Here is a 21,149-nt window from a genome sequence, read left to right as displayed (position 1 = left end):
CTGTGCTTAAAGGGACCCAACCCCCACCCCGGACAGACAGTTCTCAGGGGTTCCCTGCTCTCTTGTCTAACTTGATGAGGGACAGCAAAGCAGTCCTGGCTTGGGGTGCCCTGAATGCCCACACTCAGCATATCACAGGACTCGGCCATCAATCCGGCTGCACTTGCCGCAGGCTGCCGTCCGGGGGGGGGGGGCAATCGGGGAGCTGCAGTAGAGCTTCCACCCCGAGGAGCCCGCAGAGCCACCCCAGTCCTCCCCATCGGGGGCTCGTACCCCATTCCTCCCTCACCTCCTTCCACTTACCCCTCCCTAGCCCCCCTTCCTGATGTACAAAATAAAGGACACGTGTGTTCAAAAATAGAAACTCTCTTTATTGAACAAAACTCGGGGAGACTGGGAAAAGGAGGTGGGAGAGGAAAAGAGAGAGGGGAGGGCAACTAAAATGATCAGGGGTTTGGAACAGGTCCCATATGAAGAGAGGCTAAAGAGACTGGGACTTCTCAGCTTAGAAAAGAGGAGACCGAGGGAGGTTATGATAGAGGTCTATAAAAGCATGAATGGTGTGGAGAGGGTGCATAAAGAAAAGTTCTTCATTAGTTCCCATAATAGAAGGACTAGAGGACACCAAATGAAATGAATGGGTAGCAGACTTCAAACTAATAACAGAAAGTTCTTCGTCACAAAGCAAATAGTCAACCTGTGGAACTCCTTGCTGCAGGAGGCTGTGAAGGCTAGAACTATAACAGAGTTTAAAGAGAAGATAGATAAAGTCATGGAGGTTGGGTCCATGGAGTGCTATTAGCCAGGGGGTAGAAATGGTGTCCCTGGCCTCTGTTTGTGGAAGGCTGGAGATGGATGGCACGAGACAAATGGCTTGGTCATTGTTTCGGTCCATCCCCTCCAGGGTCCCTAGGGTTGGCCGCTGTCGGCAGACAGGCTACTGGGCTAGATGGACCTTTGGTCTGACCCAGTACGGCCATTCTAAGCTCAGGGCTCAGGGTCGGGGGTCTCACTGGACCACCCTGATTTTCATGCAAACCTGCTCCTGGGTAGCCAGGCTGGCAGCTATCCTGCCCTAGACGGCCACTTTCCTGTGCCTAGTGCGGAGGTCGTGGATGAGGTCCACGATCTCCGCACTAGACCTGGTGGGCGCCCGCCTCTTGCGGACCTGGGCAGGCTCCCGGGAGCCACCAGCCTGGTCCCGGGAAGAGGCGGAGGGCTGGGTTGCAGTGGGTGGCTGGTTCGTGCCGTGCCAGGTGCAGGGTCTGCTGGCTGGGTGCTGGCAGGCTTGCACCTGGCACAGGCACCGTAGCCAGACCGTGCCCCTTTAAGGGCTCCGGGGCCAGGAGGGGGGCAGACGAGTTTCCCTGGTGGTGCCCAGAGTGGCCACCAGGGAAATCTGGGGAGGGCTAGCCTCCCACTAGTTCGAATTAAGTGGCTACACAGCCCTTAATTCGAACTACTTAATTCGAGCTAGGCGTTAGTCCTCGTAGAATGAGGTTTACCTAGTTTGAATTAAGCGCTCCGCTAGTTCGAATTAAGTTTGAACTAGCAGTTTGCCTGTGTAGTGCCTATCAAAGTTAATTCGAACTAACTTCTGTTAGTTCGAATTAACTTTGTAGTGTAGACATACCCTTATAAACTAACAAATTTAATGGAGCATAAGCATTCGTGGGCAAAGACCCTCTTCGTCAGATGCATGTAGTGGAAATTCCAGAGGCAAGTATAAATATACAGGCATAAGAAAAGAGTTCCAATCAAGAGTAAGGCTAGAGATAACAAGGTCAATTCAGTCAGCGAGGACGAGGCCTACTTCTAGCAGCTGATGTGGAGGTGTGAACACCAAGAGAGGAGAAACTGCTTTTGTAGTCGGTTAGCCATTCACAGTCTTTGTTTAATCCTAAACCGATAATATCAAATTTGCAGATGAATTGTAGATCTGCAGTGTCTCTTTGAAGTATGTTCTTGAAGTTTTTTTGTTGCAGGATGGCTACTTTTAAATCTGCTACGGAGTGTCCAGGGAGATTGAAGTGTTCTCCAACAGGTTGTTGTGTATTGCCATTCCTGATATCTGATTTGTGTCAGTTTATTCTTTTATGTAGGGACTGTCCAGTTTGGCCGATGTATATTGCAGAGGGGTATTGCTGACACATGATGGTGTATATTATATTGGTAGATGTGCAGGTGAATGAGCCTGTAATGGTTTGGCTGATGTGGTTAGGTCCTGTGATGGTGTTGCTGGTGTAGATATGTGGGCAGAGTTGGCACTGAGGTTTATTGAAGGGATTGGTTCCAGAGTTAGTCTGTGGGCGAGGAGTGGCCTACCTCCCAACGTCTGTAAGAGTGGGAAATCATTGTTCAAGATGGGCTGTAGATCGCTGATGATGCATTGGAGAGGTTTTAGCTGGGGACTGTAGGTGATGCCAGGGGTGTTCTGTTATTTTTTTTGTTGGGTCTATCTTGTAGCAGGAGGCTTCTGGGTATACATCTGGCTCTGTTGATTGGTTTCCTCACTTCTTCAGGTTGGTATTGTAGTTTCAAGAATGCTTGGTGTAGATCTTGTAGGTGTTTGTCTCTGTCTGAAGGGTTGGAGCAAATGTGATTGTACTTTAGTGCTTGGCTGTGAACGATGAATCATATGGTGTGTCCGGGATGGAAGTTAGAGGCATGTAGGTAGGCATAGTGGTGCATTGGTTTTCAGTATAGGGTGGTGTTTAGGTGATCATCACTAATTTATACTGTCGTATCCAGGAAGTGGATCTCTTGTGTAGACTGGTCCAGGCTGAGGTTGATGGTGGGGTGGAAATTGTTGAAATCACAGTGAAATTCTTTCAGAGCCTCCTTCCCATGGGTCCAGATGATGAAGATGTCATCAATGTAGCGTAAGTAGAGGAGGGGCATTAGTGGACGAGAGCTGAGGAAGTGTTATTCCAGGTCGGCCATAAAAATGTTGGTATATTGTGGGGCCATGCGGGTGCCCATAGCGGTGCCACTGGTTTGGAGGTATAAATTGTCCCCAACTCTGAAATAGTTGTGTGTGAGGATAAAGTCACAGAGCTCAGCCACCAGTTGTGCCATGGCATTGTCAGGGATACTGTTCCTGACAGCTTGTATTCCATCTACATTGGGATGTTGGTGTAGAGAGCCTCTACATCAATGGTGGCTAGGATGGTGTTTTCTGGGAGATCACCAATGCATTGTAGTTTTCTCAGGAAGTCTGTGGTGTCTTGGAGATAGTTAGGGGTGTTGGTGGCGTAGAGTCTGAGTAAAGAGTCCACATATCCAGAAAGTCCTGCAGTGAGAGTGCCAATGCCCGAGATGATGGGGTTGCCAGGATATCCAGGTAAGACTAGGAGAAGCTAGAAAGTGGCATGGGCAAACTGTAATGCCCAAGAATAAGGTGGGTCAAAGAGTTATCGATAGCCAGAATTCATACAAGAGTTCCAATACCCAGGAGATCCAATCCAAGAGGAAAGAACAGCAAGAGAGAGTCAAACAAGGTCCAAGAAGAACAACCACCACAGAATGACTCAGTGCTTAAATAAGACCCAAAAGGAAGCAGGAAGTTTATATATGGGCAGTAGCCAGTAAGGGTCAAGACAATATGCCAATCAGGAAGCAGGTCATGGAACCCTAGAAGCTGCCTTCCCCCAAGTCTGTGAATTCCATGGTCGTGCAATAATTTGGTGTTGCATTATGGATAACACTTTCCCATAAAACATGGTAAACGCTCTGATACTGTTTCCCAGTAAACCTGCTGCCTTGGATGTGAGTCCAGTGTCTTGACACCTATGCCATCCCTTAATTATGCTTAAAGATTTTCCTATGCTGAACCTAAATTTCCTGTGTTGCAGAAGAAGCTGATCACTTTTTATCAAACCACCTGCAAACATTATGTACTTGAACACTGCCATTTATCAAGACCTAATAAAATAACCAAGAGTAGTTTAAGTTTAGTAGTTTTCAGTGTCCATAAAAATGCCCAACTATGACTTTACAAGATTTTTCTAATCTACTCAAAAGCACAGTTTTAAGATTAGGTATGTAGTGGATGCCACCAAGTGGTAGCTGTTATCACATATCAATAGCCTTAGCATTATCCCATATTAAACCAGCATTTCAACGGCAGGAAATATTGATTTAATGTTACAAAAGTTAGTGTCATGTATAGCAGTTTGTTGGGAACACAATACTACTGCTGGAAACATAAAATATTGCATTGGAGTAAAATTCCATTCCATCTTTCATAGCAAAAATGCCACTGACTTCAATGAAACCAAGATTTTTTGACCTTCCTCTGCAGCTGTGAGGAGCAACCTAGGCTAGTGAGTGGGCTTCATAAGTGGCCCTCCTTCATCTCAGTGGGCTGCATGTTTGTCATAACCAAGATAGTCTCCCAAGATAGGGTAGTTTTGCTAACTGTGCTTGTGTAGCTAGAATTTTCAAGATGTGCCCATTGAACTTTAGTAGCACTTTGGATGCAGAGGGAGCTCATAACTCTCACAGTCAGTGTTCCCTCTAAGATTTTCCATCCATGAGCTGGGTGGGTTTTATCTTGTGCACCAATATTGAAGTCATGTGCGCTTGTTCGAATGTGTGCCACCATGGCACTCACCTGTTATTAACAAATAACTTAGATATATATGTTACAGAAGAAAGAATAATAAAGCAAGAGATAATTAACACTATGCTGCAGCTGTTATCTGTCCCCTCCCTGGGCCAATAGGAAGCAGATGGGGGACATGGCATGAGGTAGATCCAAGGGGCTGGTTGGGTCCAGTGTGAGTAGCACGTGGAAAGAGACCCAAAGCCATGTGAGGGAGAAGCTGCACCAATGGAGGGAAGCATGACTCTTTCCTGAAGGCATCCGAGCTCAGGTTTACAAGGCCTGTGTTAGTGGCATTCACACCACCTTCCTTCACTCCAGTATCTGACCACCTCACAAGTACTAATGCATGTGGTCTCACAACTGTACAAAGGGGAAATTTGACTCACCACCATACCAATGTCTGCAAAGTCCAATGGCAGCACCCTAACCACTGGCCCATCCTTTCCATCAGCACCTTTCCCACTGTGTAAGGATCCAGGACATGGGAATATTTTGATTGGCAACTCTTGGTGGCATGACTGGTTTTTTGTTCTGGGTCTGTAGTGTCTGGCACCATGGGGCTCTGGTCCCTTACTATGGAGCTCCAGTAGTGCCCATGGCACAATGTTGTGTGACTAGCATGGCACTAATTAACACTTCTACTCGTTCTCCAGCATGGATACAACAGTACAAGGTCCTATACCCTATGCCCACCCTCACACTATCCCAGTCCCTTCCAGCAGGGGGCAGCACAGCACACATGCAAAGTCCTCCATAACTAGCTTTATTCCATTTCTGACTTGGAAACATTCATGACAAAAAAAAGCATCTGAATTCTGAGCCCCACAGCAAAGCAGGCATGAGTTTCTGCTGCACTGGCAAGGAGTGGTGTAATAACAACAGTCTTGTGTCTTTTTTCTCCCCTCCCCACACAGCTCTGTGTTCATTGGCCACATATACGAATGCTACCTGCAGCAAGTCACAGTGACAAAGTGTGTAAGAATGCATTACAGTCATACATTAGCATGCAAGCATTATAGGAATAATTAAACAATAATTTACTAAAAAGCAACAAAAGAAAATGAATTGTCTTTATCCTCTAATCCAGTAGGGACAACCACACTATGGCCCCAGCCCCAGGAGAAGCCGTACCACAGCATGAGCTCCAGCAGTTGCCCCATGGCCTGCCCTGGTAGCAGCCACCACATGGCCTTTGCCCCAGCTCCAGCTCTTCCTCAGGGCTGGAACTGGGGCCAAGGCCATGTGGTGACTTCCCGGCTGCTGCCCACCATGCAGCAGCTCTGGCCCCGGCCCCAGCTGCCAAAGCCGCTGTCTGCTGCCCACCACATGGGTCTGTTTAGGTGGTGGGTGGGGTTAAAATTTCCTCTGTGTGCCCAGACAAGCGTGCAGCTTACAAGGAACCCTGCTTACAATGTTGTATGCAATCAGCATGCAGCTCACTTCAGATGCTCTAGCTTTAAATGCATATCACTTTAGTAATACCAGTAGGAAAAAACCTATGCGGATGAAAGCCAGCAGGATCTGGCAACCCTCTGTGTGGGCAACAGTAAACAAAATGTCTCATGAGCCACAGATAGAATCCCAATGGACCACATGTGGCCCTTGGGCTGCAGGTTGTTCACCACTGCTCTGAAGCCTAAAGCTATGTCTCCAGTTTCAGGATTAAGGCTTTAGATAAGTAGCAATTGATCATTTAGCATTAGAAATTCAAAGTGGCAGGATGTCAGGGTTGGGGGAAACCCTGTCTTATGTGGGATGCGTGCGCCTGTATCTCTTAGGGTGTCTAGACTACAGGGTTTTTTTCAAAAAAAGTGGTCTTTTTTCAGAAAAAAAATAATCTGCGTCTAGACTGCTGCCACATTCTTTTGAAATTAAATTGAAAGAACACGGCAGTTTTTTCGACCGTGGAAAACCTCATTTTACGAGGAATAACGCCTTTTTTCAAAAGTGCTCTTTCGGAAAAAGGCGTTATTAAATGCAAACAGTGATTTTTCAAAAGAGAGCATTCAGGGGTGGGGCATGTCCCTAGCAGCCTGAATCCGTAAATTCACCCCTGCTCACAGGACAGTGCATCCTAGCGGCCAAAGTAATCATAAAAAAACCAAATAGAGCTTCTCTGTATATTTTGTACAAGAAAACATTACCTTATAACAAACTGAAGAACCATTACATTCTGAGGAGCAGCCAGATGGTCACAAAATCGGAGGGGGGGCGGGAGAGGAAAGAGACCAGATCTCACTCAGAGGCAGGCATCCACATAACCAGACATTATGTTTAAAATTAGACAGGAAAAATCAGACTTATACTCTTTCACTCAAAGTCCCTCTTATTCATCCCAAGGGGTCCTTCTGTTCTCTCGGCTTGGAGATATCAGCTCCAGGGAAGATTACTACACTGCTTTACAAAGTTGCCCTGCTGCCTCAGAAGCTATTGCCTTCTGGAAGCCTCAGTAGCAGCTGTTTCTGCAGGTAGTTGCTTTAAAAATCAGTTGCTTTTTCTTCAGCTTTATTCTCTTCAGCTCTACAACTCAGCTACCATACACACCCACAATTAAGCCTGATGGCTGTCAGCCTTTTATACTGGTTGCACTCTCAGGTCCGGCTCCTTAGCATAGATCCTTTCTGCCTAATTATAACAGTTCAGCTAATCAGCTTCCAGTTATTTTCATAGACTCTCATCCCATCTAGATTCTCCTCTTCCTGAATAGATTTTCACCTTGAGATCATCATTAGAAAAGGCCCTCTCCTGGAGATTCTGAAAGACATGCTGGCTCTACATTTACTGAACATATACATTTAAATAGTGGGTTTCACCTGAGGTGAAAATAAGCCAGTGCTCCCCAGTACACCACTCCAGTAAAAGATGGTTGGGGTGCTCTGCTGCAGGTAGAGGTGAATGGGGGTAGCTTGTAGTTCTCTCTCCCTGCTAGGCTCCCACTGGCCCTCGGGCCTCCCACTTCAGGCTGGTACTGACAACTCTGCATACCACAGTAGGTAGTCAGGTGAGGCAGGCAGGTTAAAGGGCACATTGTAGGAAGTGTGTGTGCTCTCAAGTCAGGCTGCTGATGTGTCTGTGCCTGTCCTGATGCCCCCTCTCTTGCTGGATGCTGGGCAGCACACATGAAATCCCCAGCATGCACTGGTGCTGGCAGCCCCTCGGAAGAAGCCAGGGGAAAAGAATGTCGGGTCAGTTGGTCTCACTAGGGATGTGATAGTGTACATGGTTAAGTGATGAACCTGGGCCCATCTGTTAATCTTCATGTTCGCCCCCCCCCCCCACCACACACATACACATGCTGCTGCTTCTGTATTAGTGACTTGCCCTCCCCCGCTGCCTTTGTATCAGAGGCAGTGGTGGGGGGAGGAGCTGGAGCCACCTGCTTCCCCTGATAGAGAGGCAGCAGCATGGGAGGTGCAGGGGACAAGCGGGAAGTGGTTACACGTTTACAAAAAACCCTCACATTTTAACATCCCTAGTTCTCATGCCATTGCTGCCTGTTTGATTGTAACAATGCCCACACCTGCTGGCCCACAGCTCCCTTGGCAACAAAATGGAGCAGCAAGGTAGGGACCTGTCTATCAGCCAAATAACATAATCCAGGTCTCCTCCCTACATATTTCCCCTGCCCTCTGCCTTGAACCTCCCCACACACACACTCAGCCCCCTTCCCTAATTCATAGAATCACAGAGCTGGAAGAGACCTCAGGAGGTCATCAAGTCCAGCCCCCTGTCCAAAGCAGGACCGATTCCAACTAAATCAGCCCAGCCAGGGCTTTGTCAAGCCGAGACTTAAAAACCACTAGGGGATGGAGATTCCACCACCTCCTTCCCACCTCATCCATTCCAGTACTTCACCACCCTCCTAGTGAAACAGTTTTTCCTAATATTCAACCTAGACCTCCCCCACTGCAACTTGAGACCATTGCTTCTTGTTCTGCCATCCATCACTACTGAGAACAGCCTCTCTCCGTTCCCTTTGGAATTCCTGCTCCCCTCACACACCCTCAGTCTCCTGCCCTAAGCCTCCCCACAACACTCCCAGCCAGTGATGAAAGTAACTTAAAATTTCTTACAAGCACTTTCCTATTGCAACCCAGGTCCCTGCCAGTTCTTTGAATAGCTCCTTGATAACTTTTGCCACAGTTCAGCTAGCTCTTGCCAGAGCTGTGCACCAGGACTCATCTTCTTACTTTCACCTCCACTCTCTGGCCCCCCTCTGCCCTCACTCCGGCACATACGTAGTCCTGAGCATCCCCCACACACTCCCAGCCCCTTGTCTTGACTCCTAAACTTTCCCTCACATCCCCGCCCTCTGCCCTGAGCCTCCCCACACCGCTGCCTGGAGCCCCCCACCCTCGCATTTCTTACATGCACTATTGTATTGTAACACACACACACACACACACACAAAGCTTCTTGAGTGCCTCCTCCCACCCTCCCCCCGCTGAAAAGGTACCTGTCAGAATTTTAAAATTTAAAAACCTCTAGGGATGGAGATTCCACCATCTCCCTAGGTAACCCATTCCAGTGCTTCACCACCCTCCTAGTGAAATAGTTTTTCCTAATATCCAACCTAGATCTCCCCCACTGTAACTTGAGAAATTTAAGTTACTTTCACCCCTGAGTTTCACTCGGAAACTAAAACTTACAGGAATTGGATAGGTTAGAGCAGTGTTTCTGAAAGTGTTCTGCAAAATCACTTTCAGAAACACATTAACTGGCCGGTTTGTTTATTTACTGGTGCTGCAATCACAGAGCCTCGTGCCTCCCATTTTCTCCATTTTGTCCTTTGCAGGCAAGGGGAGCCGTGGGAAGTGATGACCCAGCCCATGCCACTTCCCGCAGCTCCCCTTGGCTGCAAAAGACGAAACGGAGCTCCAGTGAGGGTAGTTTAGAAGGAGCAAGGCGTCAGGTGGAAGGGACAGGATTGGCTGTTAGTATTTCATGTGCAGCCCATGGCTAGAAGGTCATTCATGTAAATCAGTTGGCTGTGTCCCTGCTAATGGATGTATATGTAAGCACAGTACCTGCAAGGGGGGAGGGATAGCTCAGTGGTTTGAGCATTGCCTTGCTAAACCCAGGGTTGTGAGCTTAATTCTTCAGGAGGCCATTTAGGAATCTGGGACAAATCTGTCAGGGATGGTACTTGGTCCTGCTGTGAGGGCAGGGACTGGACTTAATAACCTCTCAAGGTCCCTACCAGATCTATGAGGTGGTATATCTCCATATATTATAAGCAGTTTGTAGCTTGACATCAGCATCACAGTGTAACAGGCAGCCTAGGTTAGTGAGACACAGGATTCAACAGTCCCACAGTTGAAATTGTACTCTGGGGACTCTGACATAATCCTAAACATGGAACTAATAAGTGCTCCAGAAGCTACCTCTTGATCTTGAGAAAAGAGTCAGAAATAGATTGGTCAGGCTCCCTGGTTCAAGCAAGGGAACTGTATAATCCAAAAATGAAGGGGAGAGAGCTGGAGAGGAGGAAGAAAAACAATGTAGAAATTGCTGAAGAGAGAATGACAGTAGCAGAGTCATAAGTACATAATGGTCAAACCAATGGTCTATCTAGCCCAGTATCCTGTCTGCCAAAAGTGGCCAATACCCGAGGTCCCAGAGGGAGGGAACACAACAGGTAATCCTCACATGATCTGTCACCCATTTCCAGACAAACTGAGGCTAGGGACACCATTCCTACCCGTTCTGGCTAATAGCCATTTTGGACCTAACATCCATGTCTAGCTCTTTTTTCAGTCCTGTTAAAGTCCTAGCCTTCACCACATCCTCTGGCAAGCAGTTCCAGAGGTTGACTATGAGCTGAGTGAAGAAAAACTTCCTTTTGTTTGTTTTAAACCTGCTGCCTATTAATTTCATTCTGTGACCTCTAGTTCTTATACTGTGGAATAAGTAAATAACATTTCCTTATTCACTTTTTTCATACCAGTCATGATTTTATAGACCTCTATCATATCCCCCCTAGTCTCCTCTTTTGTAACATGAAAAGTCCAAGTCTTTTTAATCTCTCTTCTAATCATTTTTGTTGCCCTTTTCTGAACCTTTTCCAATACCAATATATCTTTTTTGAGATGAGGCAACTACATCTGTACGCAGTATTCAAGAAGTGGGCATATCATGGTTTTATACAGAGGCAATAAGATATTTTCTGTCTTATTCTCTATCACTTGTTTAATGATATTAAATGTTCCTAATATTCTATTTGCTTTTTTTGACTGCCACTGCACACTGAGTGGATGTTTTCAGAGAACTATCCACAATGACTCCAAGATCTCTCTCTGAGTAGTTGTCGCCAAATTAGTCCCCGTCATATAGTATGAATAGTTGGGATTATTTTTTCCAATGTGCATTACTTTACATTTATCAACATTAAATTTCATTTGCCATTTTGTTGCCTGATCACTTAGTTTGGTGAGATCTTTTTGAAGCTCTTCACAGTCTGCTTTGGTCTTAACCATCTTGAGCAGTTTGGTATCATCTGCAAATGTTGCCCCCTCACTGTTTACCTCTTTCTCTATATCATTTATAAGTAAGTTGAATAGGCTTGATCCCAGGACAGACCCTTGGGTGACCCCGCTAGTTACCTCTCTCCACTCTGAAAATTTACCATTTATTCCTAACTTTTGTTTCCTGTCTTTTAACCAGTTATGAATCCATGAAAGGACCTTCCCTCTTATCCCATGATAACCATTTGGAATTACATTTTATGCTCATTTTAATAATGTCTGGCACCTAGATACTACTGTGCCTCAAATTTGGTAGAAAGACAGAGAGGTTGTAGGCATAGTTACACTGCAAATATAATAACAACAAACTTAAAGAATGTAAGAAAATATATAAGAAAACTTCCGTACATTTAAAAAATAATAATTCAACTGGAAATAGGAACATAAGAACAGCCATATGGAATCAGACCAAAAGTCTATCTAGCACCGTATCCTGTGTTCCAACCAATGCCATGCCTAGAGAGGTGCGGGGTTTGGGACAACTCCTGCTCCTCCCCAAGCCCTACCACCATCTCTTCCTGCCCCTGCTCCTCCTATGAGCCACACCCACTTCACCTCTTCCCCCAAACCCTGCTCCTGCTTGACCTCCAGCCTATCAGTACCTGCCCCAGCTGCACCGCTCACTACACCCCTCCCCACAAGCCCTGTCCCTGCTTGGCCCCTGGCCTGCCTTTTCCCACCCCGTTCTGCCCCCTACACCATCCTTCCCCAAGCCTCTTCCTCAGAACAGTGCATCCAAGGGAACTAGCAGGGAGCCTGGCACTGGCAGCAGGAGTCAGGGCCCCCCTCCCAGACATGGCAGGCCAGTTCTTGCCCACAGACAACCCGCCAATCTTGAAGCAAATTCTCACCAGCAACTATGCACCACACCACAGTGACTCTAACTCAGGAACCAATCCCTGCAACAAACCTCGGTGCCAACTCTGCCCTCATATCTACGCCAGCAACACCATCACAGGACCTAACCAGATCAGCCACACCATCACTAGTTCATTCACCTGCACATCTACCAATATAATATATGCCATCATGTGCCAGCAATGCCCCTCTGCTTTATACATCGCCCAAACTGGACAGTCCCGACGTAAAAGAATAAATGGACACAAATCAGATATTAGGAATGGCAATACACAACAATCTGTCGGAGAACACTTCAATCTCCCTGGATACACAATAGCAGACCTAAAAGTAGCCATCCTGCAGCAAAAAATCTTCAAGACCGGACTTCAAAGAGAAACTGCTGAGCTACAGATCATCTGCAAATTTGACACCATCAGTTTAGGATTAAACAAAGACTGTGAATGGCTAGCCGAGTACAAAAGCAGTTTCTCCTCTCTTGGTGTTCACACCTCCACATCAGCTGCTAGAAGTGGGCCTCATCCTCCCTGACTGAATTAACCTCATTATCTCTTCCCTGCATATTTATACCTGCCTCTGGAAATTTCCACTACATGCATCTGATGAAGTGGGTCTTTGCCCACAAAAGCTTATGCTCCAATACATCTGTTAGTTCAAAAGGTGCCATAGAACTCTTTGTCACTTTTGCAGATCCAGACTAACACAGCTACCCTCTGATACTTGGCTCCCAGACATGTCACTTATGGAAGGAGAGCAGACTGAAGCTAGGTAGCTTCACTTCCTGCCACCACAGTGAAACAAAGCGACTTGGCTGGGAGATGGTGGAGCAGAGCAGGTGGGACTGGGTCACTTTACTTCCTGTGGCTCCTGTTGCCACTGGTGAGTGCAAGAGTAAGCCCAAAGCCTGTTGTGCTCACTCTTGCACTAGGCCTCCTGATACACCTCCAAGACCTCCTGGACCGCCCCGGGGTCCTGCAAAGTGCAGGGCCCAAGGAAATGCCCCATTTCATCCAATGGATGGGATTGTTCTGCTTCCAACAATGGCCAAGGCCAATTGCCCCAGAGGAACTGAACGGAAGAGGTAATATAAGTGATCCATTCCCTGTTACTAATTCCCAGCTTCTGGCAAACAAAGGTTAAGGACCCCATCCTTACCCATCCTGGCTAATGGCTATTGATGGACCTATTCTTCATTAATTTATGTAGTTCTTTTTTTATCCCAGTTATAGTCTTGGCCTTCATAGCATCCTCTGCCAAAAAGTTCCACAGGTTGTGTGCTTTGTGAAGAAATACTTTGTTTTGTTTGTTTTAAACCTGCTGCCTATTAATTTTATTTGATGACCTCTACTTCTTGTGTTATGAGAAGTAAATAGCACTTTATTTACTTTCTCTAGTAAATAAATAAGAACATTCTTATAAAATTATACATAAAATATAGAAACAATATGTGCTGGGTCAAAAGGGGGAAATCAGACTAATGTATACAACATTCACTGTGTAAGACCTTGGTAATGCAAGCTAGTCCTTGCTGGTGGACCTCTGGGATAATGTGGATCAGTTTGTGGTAATGTACCTTGAGCTATTCCATTATCGTAAATGCAGTGATGTTCTACATATATAGTCAGGATGTAACAGCCACTGAAATGCTGCTATATTCAAGTCCAAAGGTGGTTGCACGTAAGTAGTGGCTGAAATGATTTCTGGATTGTCAGAATTTTGCCTTAGTTTGTGTGCTTGAGGTTTGCACTGATTTGGGCATGTCAAGCAGTTCCAGTGTGTGATGCTGGACAACTGTTTTCTCTTGCTGAAAGACTCACAGCATCCCTCAGGGAGGGATTACATTTCCCTCCCGTGTTATTTCTGATCCAAGCGTCCTAGCCCAGTCAGGGGAATCTTTCCTTTGGCTTCAGTGGGCTTTGGGTGAGGTGCATTGCGTGAAGCCATTTCTGAAAGCAGGGTTAGTTCGAGGCTCTAGACGAGCCCGGAGACACACGGCTCTATAGCGCTTGCCCAGGAATGCTGCCAAGTTTGTGCTCCGAAGGAATCCTTCACGGGCGGGCCAGCGGGATGTCGCAGCTACCTAGTCCTGGGCAAAGAGAAGTGCGGCCGTGGGGGAAAGAGGGCAGAGTTGTCATTGTGAGGACACAGACTCGCCCTTTGTGGTTTACACAGCGCACGTGCTGCCGGGGCTGTGAGTAGGAATCTCGGCGTCGCTTTCAGCCTTTCGCCCCGCCAGGCGCGGGGGGCGGGTCAGCCTCCGCAGCCCGGGCCGTGGGCGGCGCGCGGTGTCCATGGGAACTGGGTGAAAGCGGAGCGTGCGCCGCGGTTCCCCTTCCCTCCCGGCCGCCATGATGATGCTGGGCCGCGGGCTGGACGCCAGGTAAGTGCGGTGCCCCCTGCCACGACTGACCCGCATGACGCCCCCGCCCCGCGGGGACCGAGAGGCCGCGGCGGTTGGAGCGGGGGGCAGGCGGACGGCGCCCCGTTCCTGGGCACAGGAGGGCCCGGAGCCCCTGCGGTCGAGGTGTGTGGCTGCCGTGGGGAAGAGGGAAGGAGGGAGAGTTTGGCTCTTTGGCGTCCCGGGCCCTGACTGGTTACCCATCAGCCCCAGGCTTTGGACGCGGGATGAGGCCCTTCTCGAGGTTGTGTATTTAAGGCGCGGGCGTGCCACAAACCTAAATAAAACAGCAACAGAAAGTAACTTGCAGCTGTCCATGGCCAGTTCAATCTGCCTGTTTAAGCCATTTCAGAGATTGCCTGTCACTATAAAGTCTAGGCAATTCCGTGTATCCAGATCGGGGTGGGCAATCATTTTTGAACAAGGGCCTCTTTAAAAAAATTTGAAGTTGTCATGGGCTGCCCCAGAAGGGACAGGGCCTTGGATGGAAGGGGTAGAGCCTTGGACAGAAGGGTGGCCTTTAAAGAGCAGGAGTTGAAAGGGCTCGAGCCTCTCCTGCGGCTCCCAGGCATCATGTTAGCCAGGCATGGCAGCTGTGAGCCCTTTTAATTCCTGCTATTTAAAGGGTTTGCTGTTTCCAGCCTCTCTGCTAGCCTGTTGCCTGAGAGTCAGGGGCGCTAGAGCCCTTTCAAATGCTTCTGTTTAAAGGGCTTGTGCCTTCCTCAGGGCTGTTACTTCACAGCTGTAGGGAAGGCATAAGTCCTTTAAATAGAATCAGTTGAAAGGGCTCGTGCATCCCAGGCAATGGGCTAGCATGGGGCCAGAAGCTGTGAGTTCCTTTTAACTGCTTCTGTTTAAAGGGCTTGCATCTGCCACCTGGCTGCCTGGCAATGCAGCCACTTGCCAGGCACGAGCAGGGCTGGCCCGAGCCATTTTGGCTGCCCAGGCGTGCGGCGCCATCCCCGGGCACACGGCGCATGCGCAGGCCCACCCCCCCACGGTGCGCGGGCCTGCCCCCAGGACGCACGGCACATGCGCGGCATGGCCACAGCCACTGGCACACAGCCTGGGGCACAAGGCGCATGCACTGCCCAACCTGGCCCGGCCATCGCTTCTAGCGCGCACACCGGGCCGTGCACGGCCCTGTGACCGTGGGGGTAAGGGTGCTGCTGGCTGGCGCCATGGGGCCCGTGCTGCAGGAGCCGGGTGCACGGTGCCTGATGACAGCTATAAGGGACGCCGCGTGCCCCTTACTGCTGCCATCAGGCGCCCCCCATCGGTGGGCGCCCCGGGCAACTGCCTGGCTCGCCCACCCCTCAGTCCGGTCCTGGTCACAAGCGCTTTAAATAGAAAAAGTTAAAAGGGCTCACTTCTCCCAGTGCCTGCTAGCGCATTGCTAGGGAGCCAGGACTTGTGAGCCCTTTTAACTGCTTCTATTTAAGGGGCTTGCACATTCCCTGCACCCATCGGAGACAATGTGTTGCCTGGCAGCTGCGGGGAAGGCATAAGCCCTTTAAATAGAAACAGTTAAAAAGGCTCGCATGTCTCCAGCTCCTAGACAACACACAAAGGGGCAGAGTCTGGAGCTGCTGCAAGGGCCGGATCAAAGCCTGAGGCAGGCTGGATTCGGCCTACTGAGAGGCTTTTGCCAATCCCAGATATAGATTGCGTATTCAGGGATAAAATTAGGACTTACTAATTAAGCCTTGTGCTATTGTTCCTTTTATGGCCTTTAAGTAACATTTTTAAAAACAAACTAAGTTTTCACAACTTCCTTTTTTAAGTTCATATAATTCATATCTCTTAGAATTGAATGCTGTTTACATGGGAAAACTGCAGGCAAAAGTTGCTGAATGTTTGGACAGACCTGCCTTAAGTTCTTTGTTACCTTTTGGGTTATAACTACACTAGCGTCAGACAGTTTAGTGGGAGAGGGGAGGCACTCCTCACTCAAAATTATCTGTACTTTAGTTGTTAATTAGTGGAAGAAAGATTTTTGTGATGGGCTTTTCAATAAGTTTTTTTTATACTCTAACCGAGTTTGTGAAATCCCCTTTTATTTAAATGATAGCAAACTTGAAAAAGCATTAGGAACTAGGAGACTATCCCAACCCTACCTCAAATTGATTGCTTACTTTGAGGTAACATAAATTGATCTTCTGCAAGGATATTTTCTTTTGAAAGAGAAAGGATAAAATACATTTCTTTTCATTTTCAACATGTTTGTCTTGTCAAGAAAATATAGACTGAAACAATATGCTCATTTTGAAGCATTGAATTTCCTTTGATTTTTCTGGGTTTGGGGTAGTGGTTCTCAAAGTGCGGTCCGCATACCACTAGTGGTCCATGACCATCTTGCAGGTGGACCACGGGCTCAGGCTCCTTAACCCTGCAGTGGGAAGCTTGCAGTGGTGCTCCAGCCCTGCTATCCCATCCTCTCCTCCTACCCCAGCGTGGTTGGAGTGCCAGTGCTGGCTTCCTGCTGCAGGAGTGGGGCAGCCCCGAGCTTGGCAGGCTGGATCTGGCTCGCATCAGCAGGAAGTGGCTCCATGTGCTGCCACTCTATCTTCACCCTGGTTAGGGGAACGTCAGTGCAGAAAACTGCTTGCCTGGAGGCTTTCCCTGATGCTTCCCTTGGCCAGAATGGTGGCCAATGGGAGCAGCGGGGAGTGGTGCCTGGGAGCAGTGGGATGTGCATAGCGAGGTAAGTGCCTCTCCACCCCCGTCATGCCCAGCCCACTCCTACTCCCTCCCTCTTGACCACCTCCAGGCCATTTAAGAACACAAGAACAGCCATACTGGGTCAGACCAATGCTCCATCTAGTCCTGTATCCTGTCTACCAACAGTTGCCAATACAAGATAACCCAGAGGGAGGGAACACAACAGGTAATCCTCACGTAATCCGTCCCCTGTCACCCATTTCCAGACAAACAGAGGCTGGGGACACCATTCCTACCCATCCTAGCTAACAGCTATTGATGTACCTAACATCCATCTAGCTCTTTTTTGAACCCTGTACGCTACCTCCCACCCTCAGGCAGATCCTGCACCCAGCCTCCCAGCCATACCCCCACCCTGATCCTGCATCCTACCTCCCACCCAGACCCTGCACCCCATCCCTATCCTGCTCCATTGCAGCATTCTCCCAAACACCGAATCCCTCATTTTTGGCCCCACCCCGGAATTTAGGGGGCTCTCAAAATCTATTAGCCCTAGGACCCCAGGAAAGTTAATCTGGTCTGTGGGAAACCCTTAACCTCGGTTCTCCCTTCCCTCCCCCCATGGGGCAGCAGCATGAGGAGAGTGTCAGTTGAGTTGGAGTTTTTGTTGTTGTTTTTGCTCCTCACTTTTGTGTGACCTCTGACTGATTTTCTGTGGATCAGTGGCCCCAAGCCAAAAAAGTATCCTCACCCCTGCAATAAATTATGGCAATGTTGAAACCTTTTTGTTTTGTACATAATTAATATTTTACTGTCTTTAAAACAAAGTTTGTTAAACTAACATGATAAAGATAAAGTGCTTAATCTATTTAATGATTTTGCTTAATAATATGTCTTTCTTATCTGTTATAAATGCTTCCTTGTGTTATAGCTGCTTATTTACCTTTGTATGCTCCAGTAATCTAATATGAATAATTTCCAATGTAAGGTTTTTAGAGATAAGCAAAGGCATTTTTCCATCATTGATGGCTGAATGGTGGTCTGTGGAAAGGTGTACGTTGAGCAGGGTGTAGGCCAAAAAGTTGAAAATCACTAGTTTGGAGGGTTGGTTACATTGGTCAAAATTAAAAGCCAGGATCATTTCAGGCTTTCAGAATCTGAAGGCAACTCACACAAATTAAAGTTTTAATTTATAGTGCCAAATAAGTGAGAAGTGAGCAAATTCCAAGCTAAGGATCTTGTCCATCTTACTAATAACATATCACCTGAATTTCTGTACCCTACCGAGCACAGTGTTTGAGTAGTTTTATGGAGTCAGTGGAACTTCTTACAGAACTCTGCAATTGATCATTAACATTTGCAGAATTTGGCCTGTAGCGAATTGCTGTGGGCACCAAACAGTAGAATGAATGTGTTGAGAATCTGTGAACTTCAATAGCAGTAGAATTGTGCTGACAGTAGCAATATAATGCTGCTGACGTTGTGATACATGTGATGCAGAGGTGAAACCATAAACTGAAGGCACTAATTAAACAGAGAGGAGGAGGAGACTGAAGTATCAAGCAAAATATGAATGCCAACTAAATAAGTCTTGAATTCAATTTATCGAATGGTTTAATGAGATTAATAAGTATAAAATATCCAGGTTTTGGTTGGACGCTGAAATTTTAAGTCCTACCCTAAACCCATCATTAACTTGAGTTTCCTAATTAATAACTTTTATGCAAACGCATAGCTATGATATTAGTATTAAAATCCTATATATAAAAAGCAGAACATAGAATCATAGAACACTAGAACTGGAAGGGACCTCAAGAGGTAATTTAGTCCAGTCCCCTGCCCTCACGGCAGGATCCGGTACCGTCTAGACCATCCCTGATAGATGTCTGTCTAACCTGCTCTTAAATATCTCCAGAGATGGAGATTGCACAACCTCTCTAGGCAACTTATTCCAGTGTTTAGCCACCCTGACAGGAAGTTTTTCCTACTGTCCAACCTAAATCTCCCTTGCTGCCATTTAAGCCCATTGCTTCTTGTCCTATCATCAAAGGCCAAGGAGAACATTTTTTCTCCCTCCTCCTTGTAACACCCTTTTAGATACCTGAAAACTGCTGTCATGTCCCCTCTCAGTCTTCTCCTTTCCAAACTAAACAAGCCCAATTCTTTCAGTCTTTCTTCATAGGTCATGTTCTCTAGATCTTTAATCATTTTTGTTGCTCTTCTCTGGACCTTCTCCAATTTCTCCACATCTTTCTTGAAATGTGGTGTCCAGAACTGGACACAATACTCCAACTAAGGCGGAAGAACGATTTCTTGTGTCTTGAATATAACTCATGTATATAACCAATTAAAATAATTTACATATATGTTATTTTCTTTTGGTTAATACATTGAGTCAAAGATGTACATATGTGGAAAATTTACCTTGCATGTTATTGACAACCTAAATCCTATTCATGAGACCACACTTACGAACTCTGAGGAGGTTAAAAGGAGAAAGTACTTGCTTCAGGGACTTCCTGAGCTCTAGTGTTCATAGCATTTGAGTTCTGTTGGCCAAGTTATTTTTCTGTACTCCTCCTCCCACCAATCCACCTAACAAAAGGCTCATCTACAATTTTATACACCAGAGTTTTATCCTGCAACTTTCTATGTTGTTGGTATTGGATACTATTTTCTTGGTGATTGTGATGGCATTGTTAATATTTCTTAAATTAGGTTTTTATTTTTTGCTTTGTTTAAATAATATGCCAGATTTTATTTTTAGAATTATGATTCACCTCTAGTGAAAGTTAGAACCATTAAAACTAAGGCACTGATCTTGCAATCAGCATGAGCAGAGCCCTTTGCCAGTGCAGAACCCTACTAATGTCTTTTTTTGTCTAAGTGGAAGCTTACACCTATGTACATTTGATTGCAGGAATGGGGCCTTAGTACACGCTAAGGGCATGTCTACCCTAGGAAATTATTTTGAAATAACTCCCGAAATAACTATTTTGAAATAGCGCGTCCAGTCCACACTACAAGGCAGCATCAAAATAGCACAGAATTATTTCGAAATAGCATATCCACACTGATTGGTGCCTGTATTGCAATTAAAGCCCCCTGAAGCATTCCAGAGAGGGCACCAGGAGAGAGGACGCTTCCTGTGGCTGCTTGCTGAGGCTAGCAGAGATACATGCTTAAAGGAGCTCCGCTTTCCAGCTACATCTCACATGCCACTTCTCCACTGCCTACCCCCTTGCAGGTCACCAAGCTCACGCCATGTCCTCTGGTTGCCCTTGCAGACGCCACAGCACTGACTGCATGGAGCCACAGCTGCTGCAAAGCAGTGCCAGGCTCATGGGCCTCATGCTGCACCTCATGGAACAGTTGATCCACACTGCCCACGTGCTGATTCAGGACCACAATGAGCAGCCTGGACCAGGAGGCCTCTTCACCCAGGCCCTTGCGCTCCTAATACACCTAATGGTCTTCCATCCCTTGCATACTGCAACAACGCGGAGGAAGACCAGTTCCACATCATCCTGCAGCGATGGGACGTCCAGTAGTGACTCCAGAACTTCTGCATGTGGAAGGCCACCTTCCTGGAGCTCTGCAAATGGCACACCCCTTCCCTCAGGTGATGGGACTCCTTCATGAGACCCGCCATTCCACTGCAGAAGTACATCGCCATTGCCCTCTGGAAGCTTGAAACACTGGAGAGCTACCGTGCCATAGGGAAAATATTCAGTATGGGGAAATCCATGATTGGGGCCGTGCTCATCCAGGTAGTGAAGGCCATCAACACCATCCTGCTATGGAGGGTCATCGCACTGGAGGGACGATGACCTCCTCATTGTAGGCTTTGCTACCATGAGCTTCCCCAGCTGCAATTTTGAAATAAGTGTTATTCCTCATGACAAGCAGGAGTTGTTATTTCAAAATAACCAACCTGCTAATTCAAATAAACAGGCTTGGTAGTTGGACACTGCACTTACTTTGAAATAAGGGGCGTTATTTCAAAATACTTATCCCTGGTTTACATTAGGGAATAAAGATGGACTTGAGAGAGCCTTATATTTAAGACAATATTTTCAAAGGTATACAATCAGTTCAA

The 21,149-nt window shown here is 47.1% G+C and overlaps 1 protein-coding gene across 1 annotated transcript in view; it reads left to right on the top strand.

The window, feature by feature from the left end:
• The first annotated feature begins 14,267 nt into the window (after window positions 1-14,267).
• Window positions 14,268-21,149, top strand: part of CIBAR1 (CBY1 interacting BAR domain containing 1) — a 33,017-nt gene continuing 26,135 nt past the window's right edge. The window contains 1 exon segment of the mRNA XM_075920386.1: window positions 14,268-14,371. Within this exon segment, the coding sequence (XP_075776501.1) occupies window positions 14,283-14,371 (89 nt within the window). The 5' untranslated portion in view covers window positions 14,268-14,282.

This window comes from Pelodiscus sinensis, chromosome 2 (genome assembly GCF_049634645.1).
Source record: "Pelodiscus sinensis isolate JC-2024 chromosome 2, ASM4963464v1, whole genome shotgun sequence".
NCBI classification, from domain to species: domain Eukaryota; kingdom Metazoa; phylum Chordata; order Testudines; family Trionychidae; genus Pelodiscus; species Pelodiscus sinensis.
Note: the sequence above shows the minus strand (reverse complement) of the source record. Positions and strands in the feature narration are given on the sequence as shown.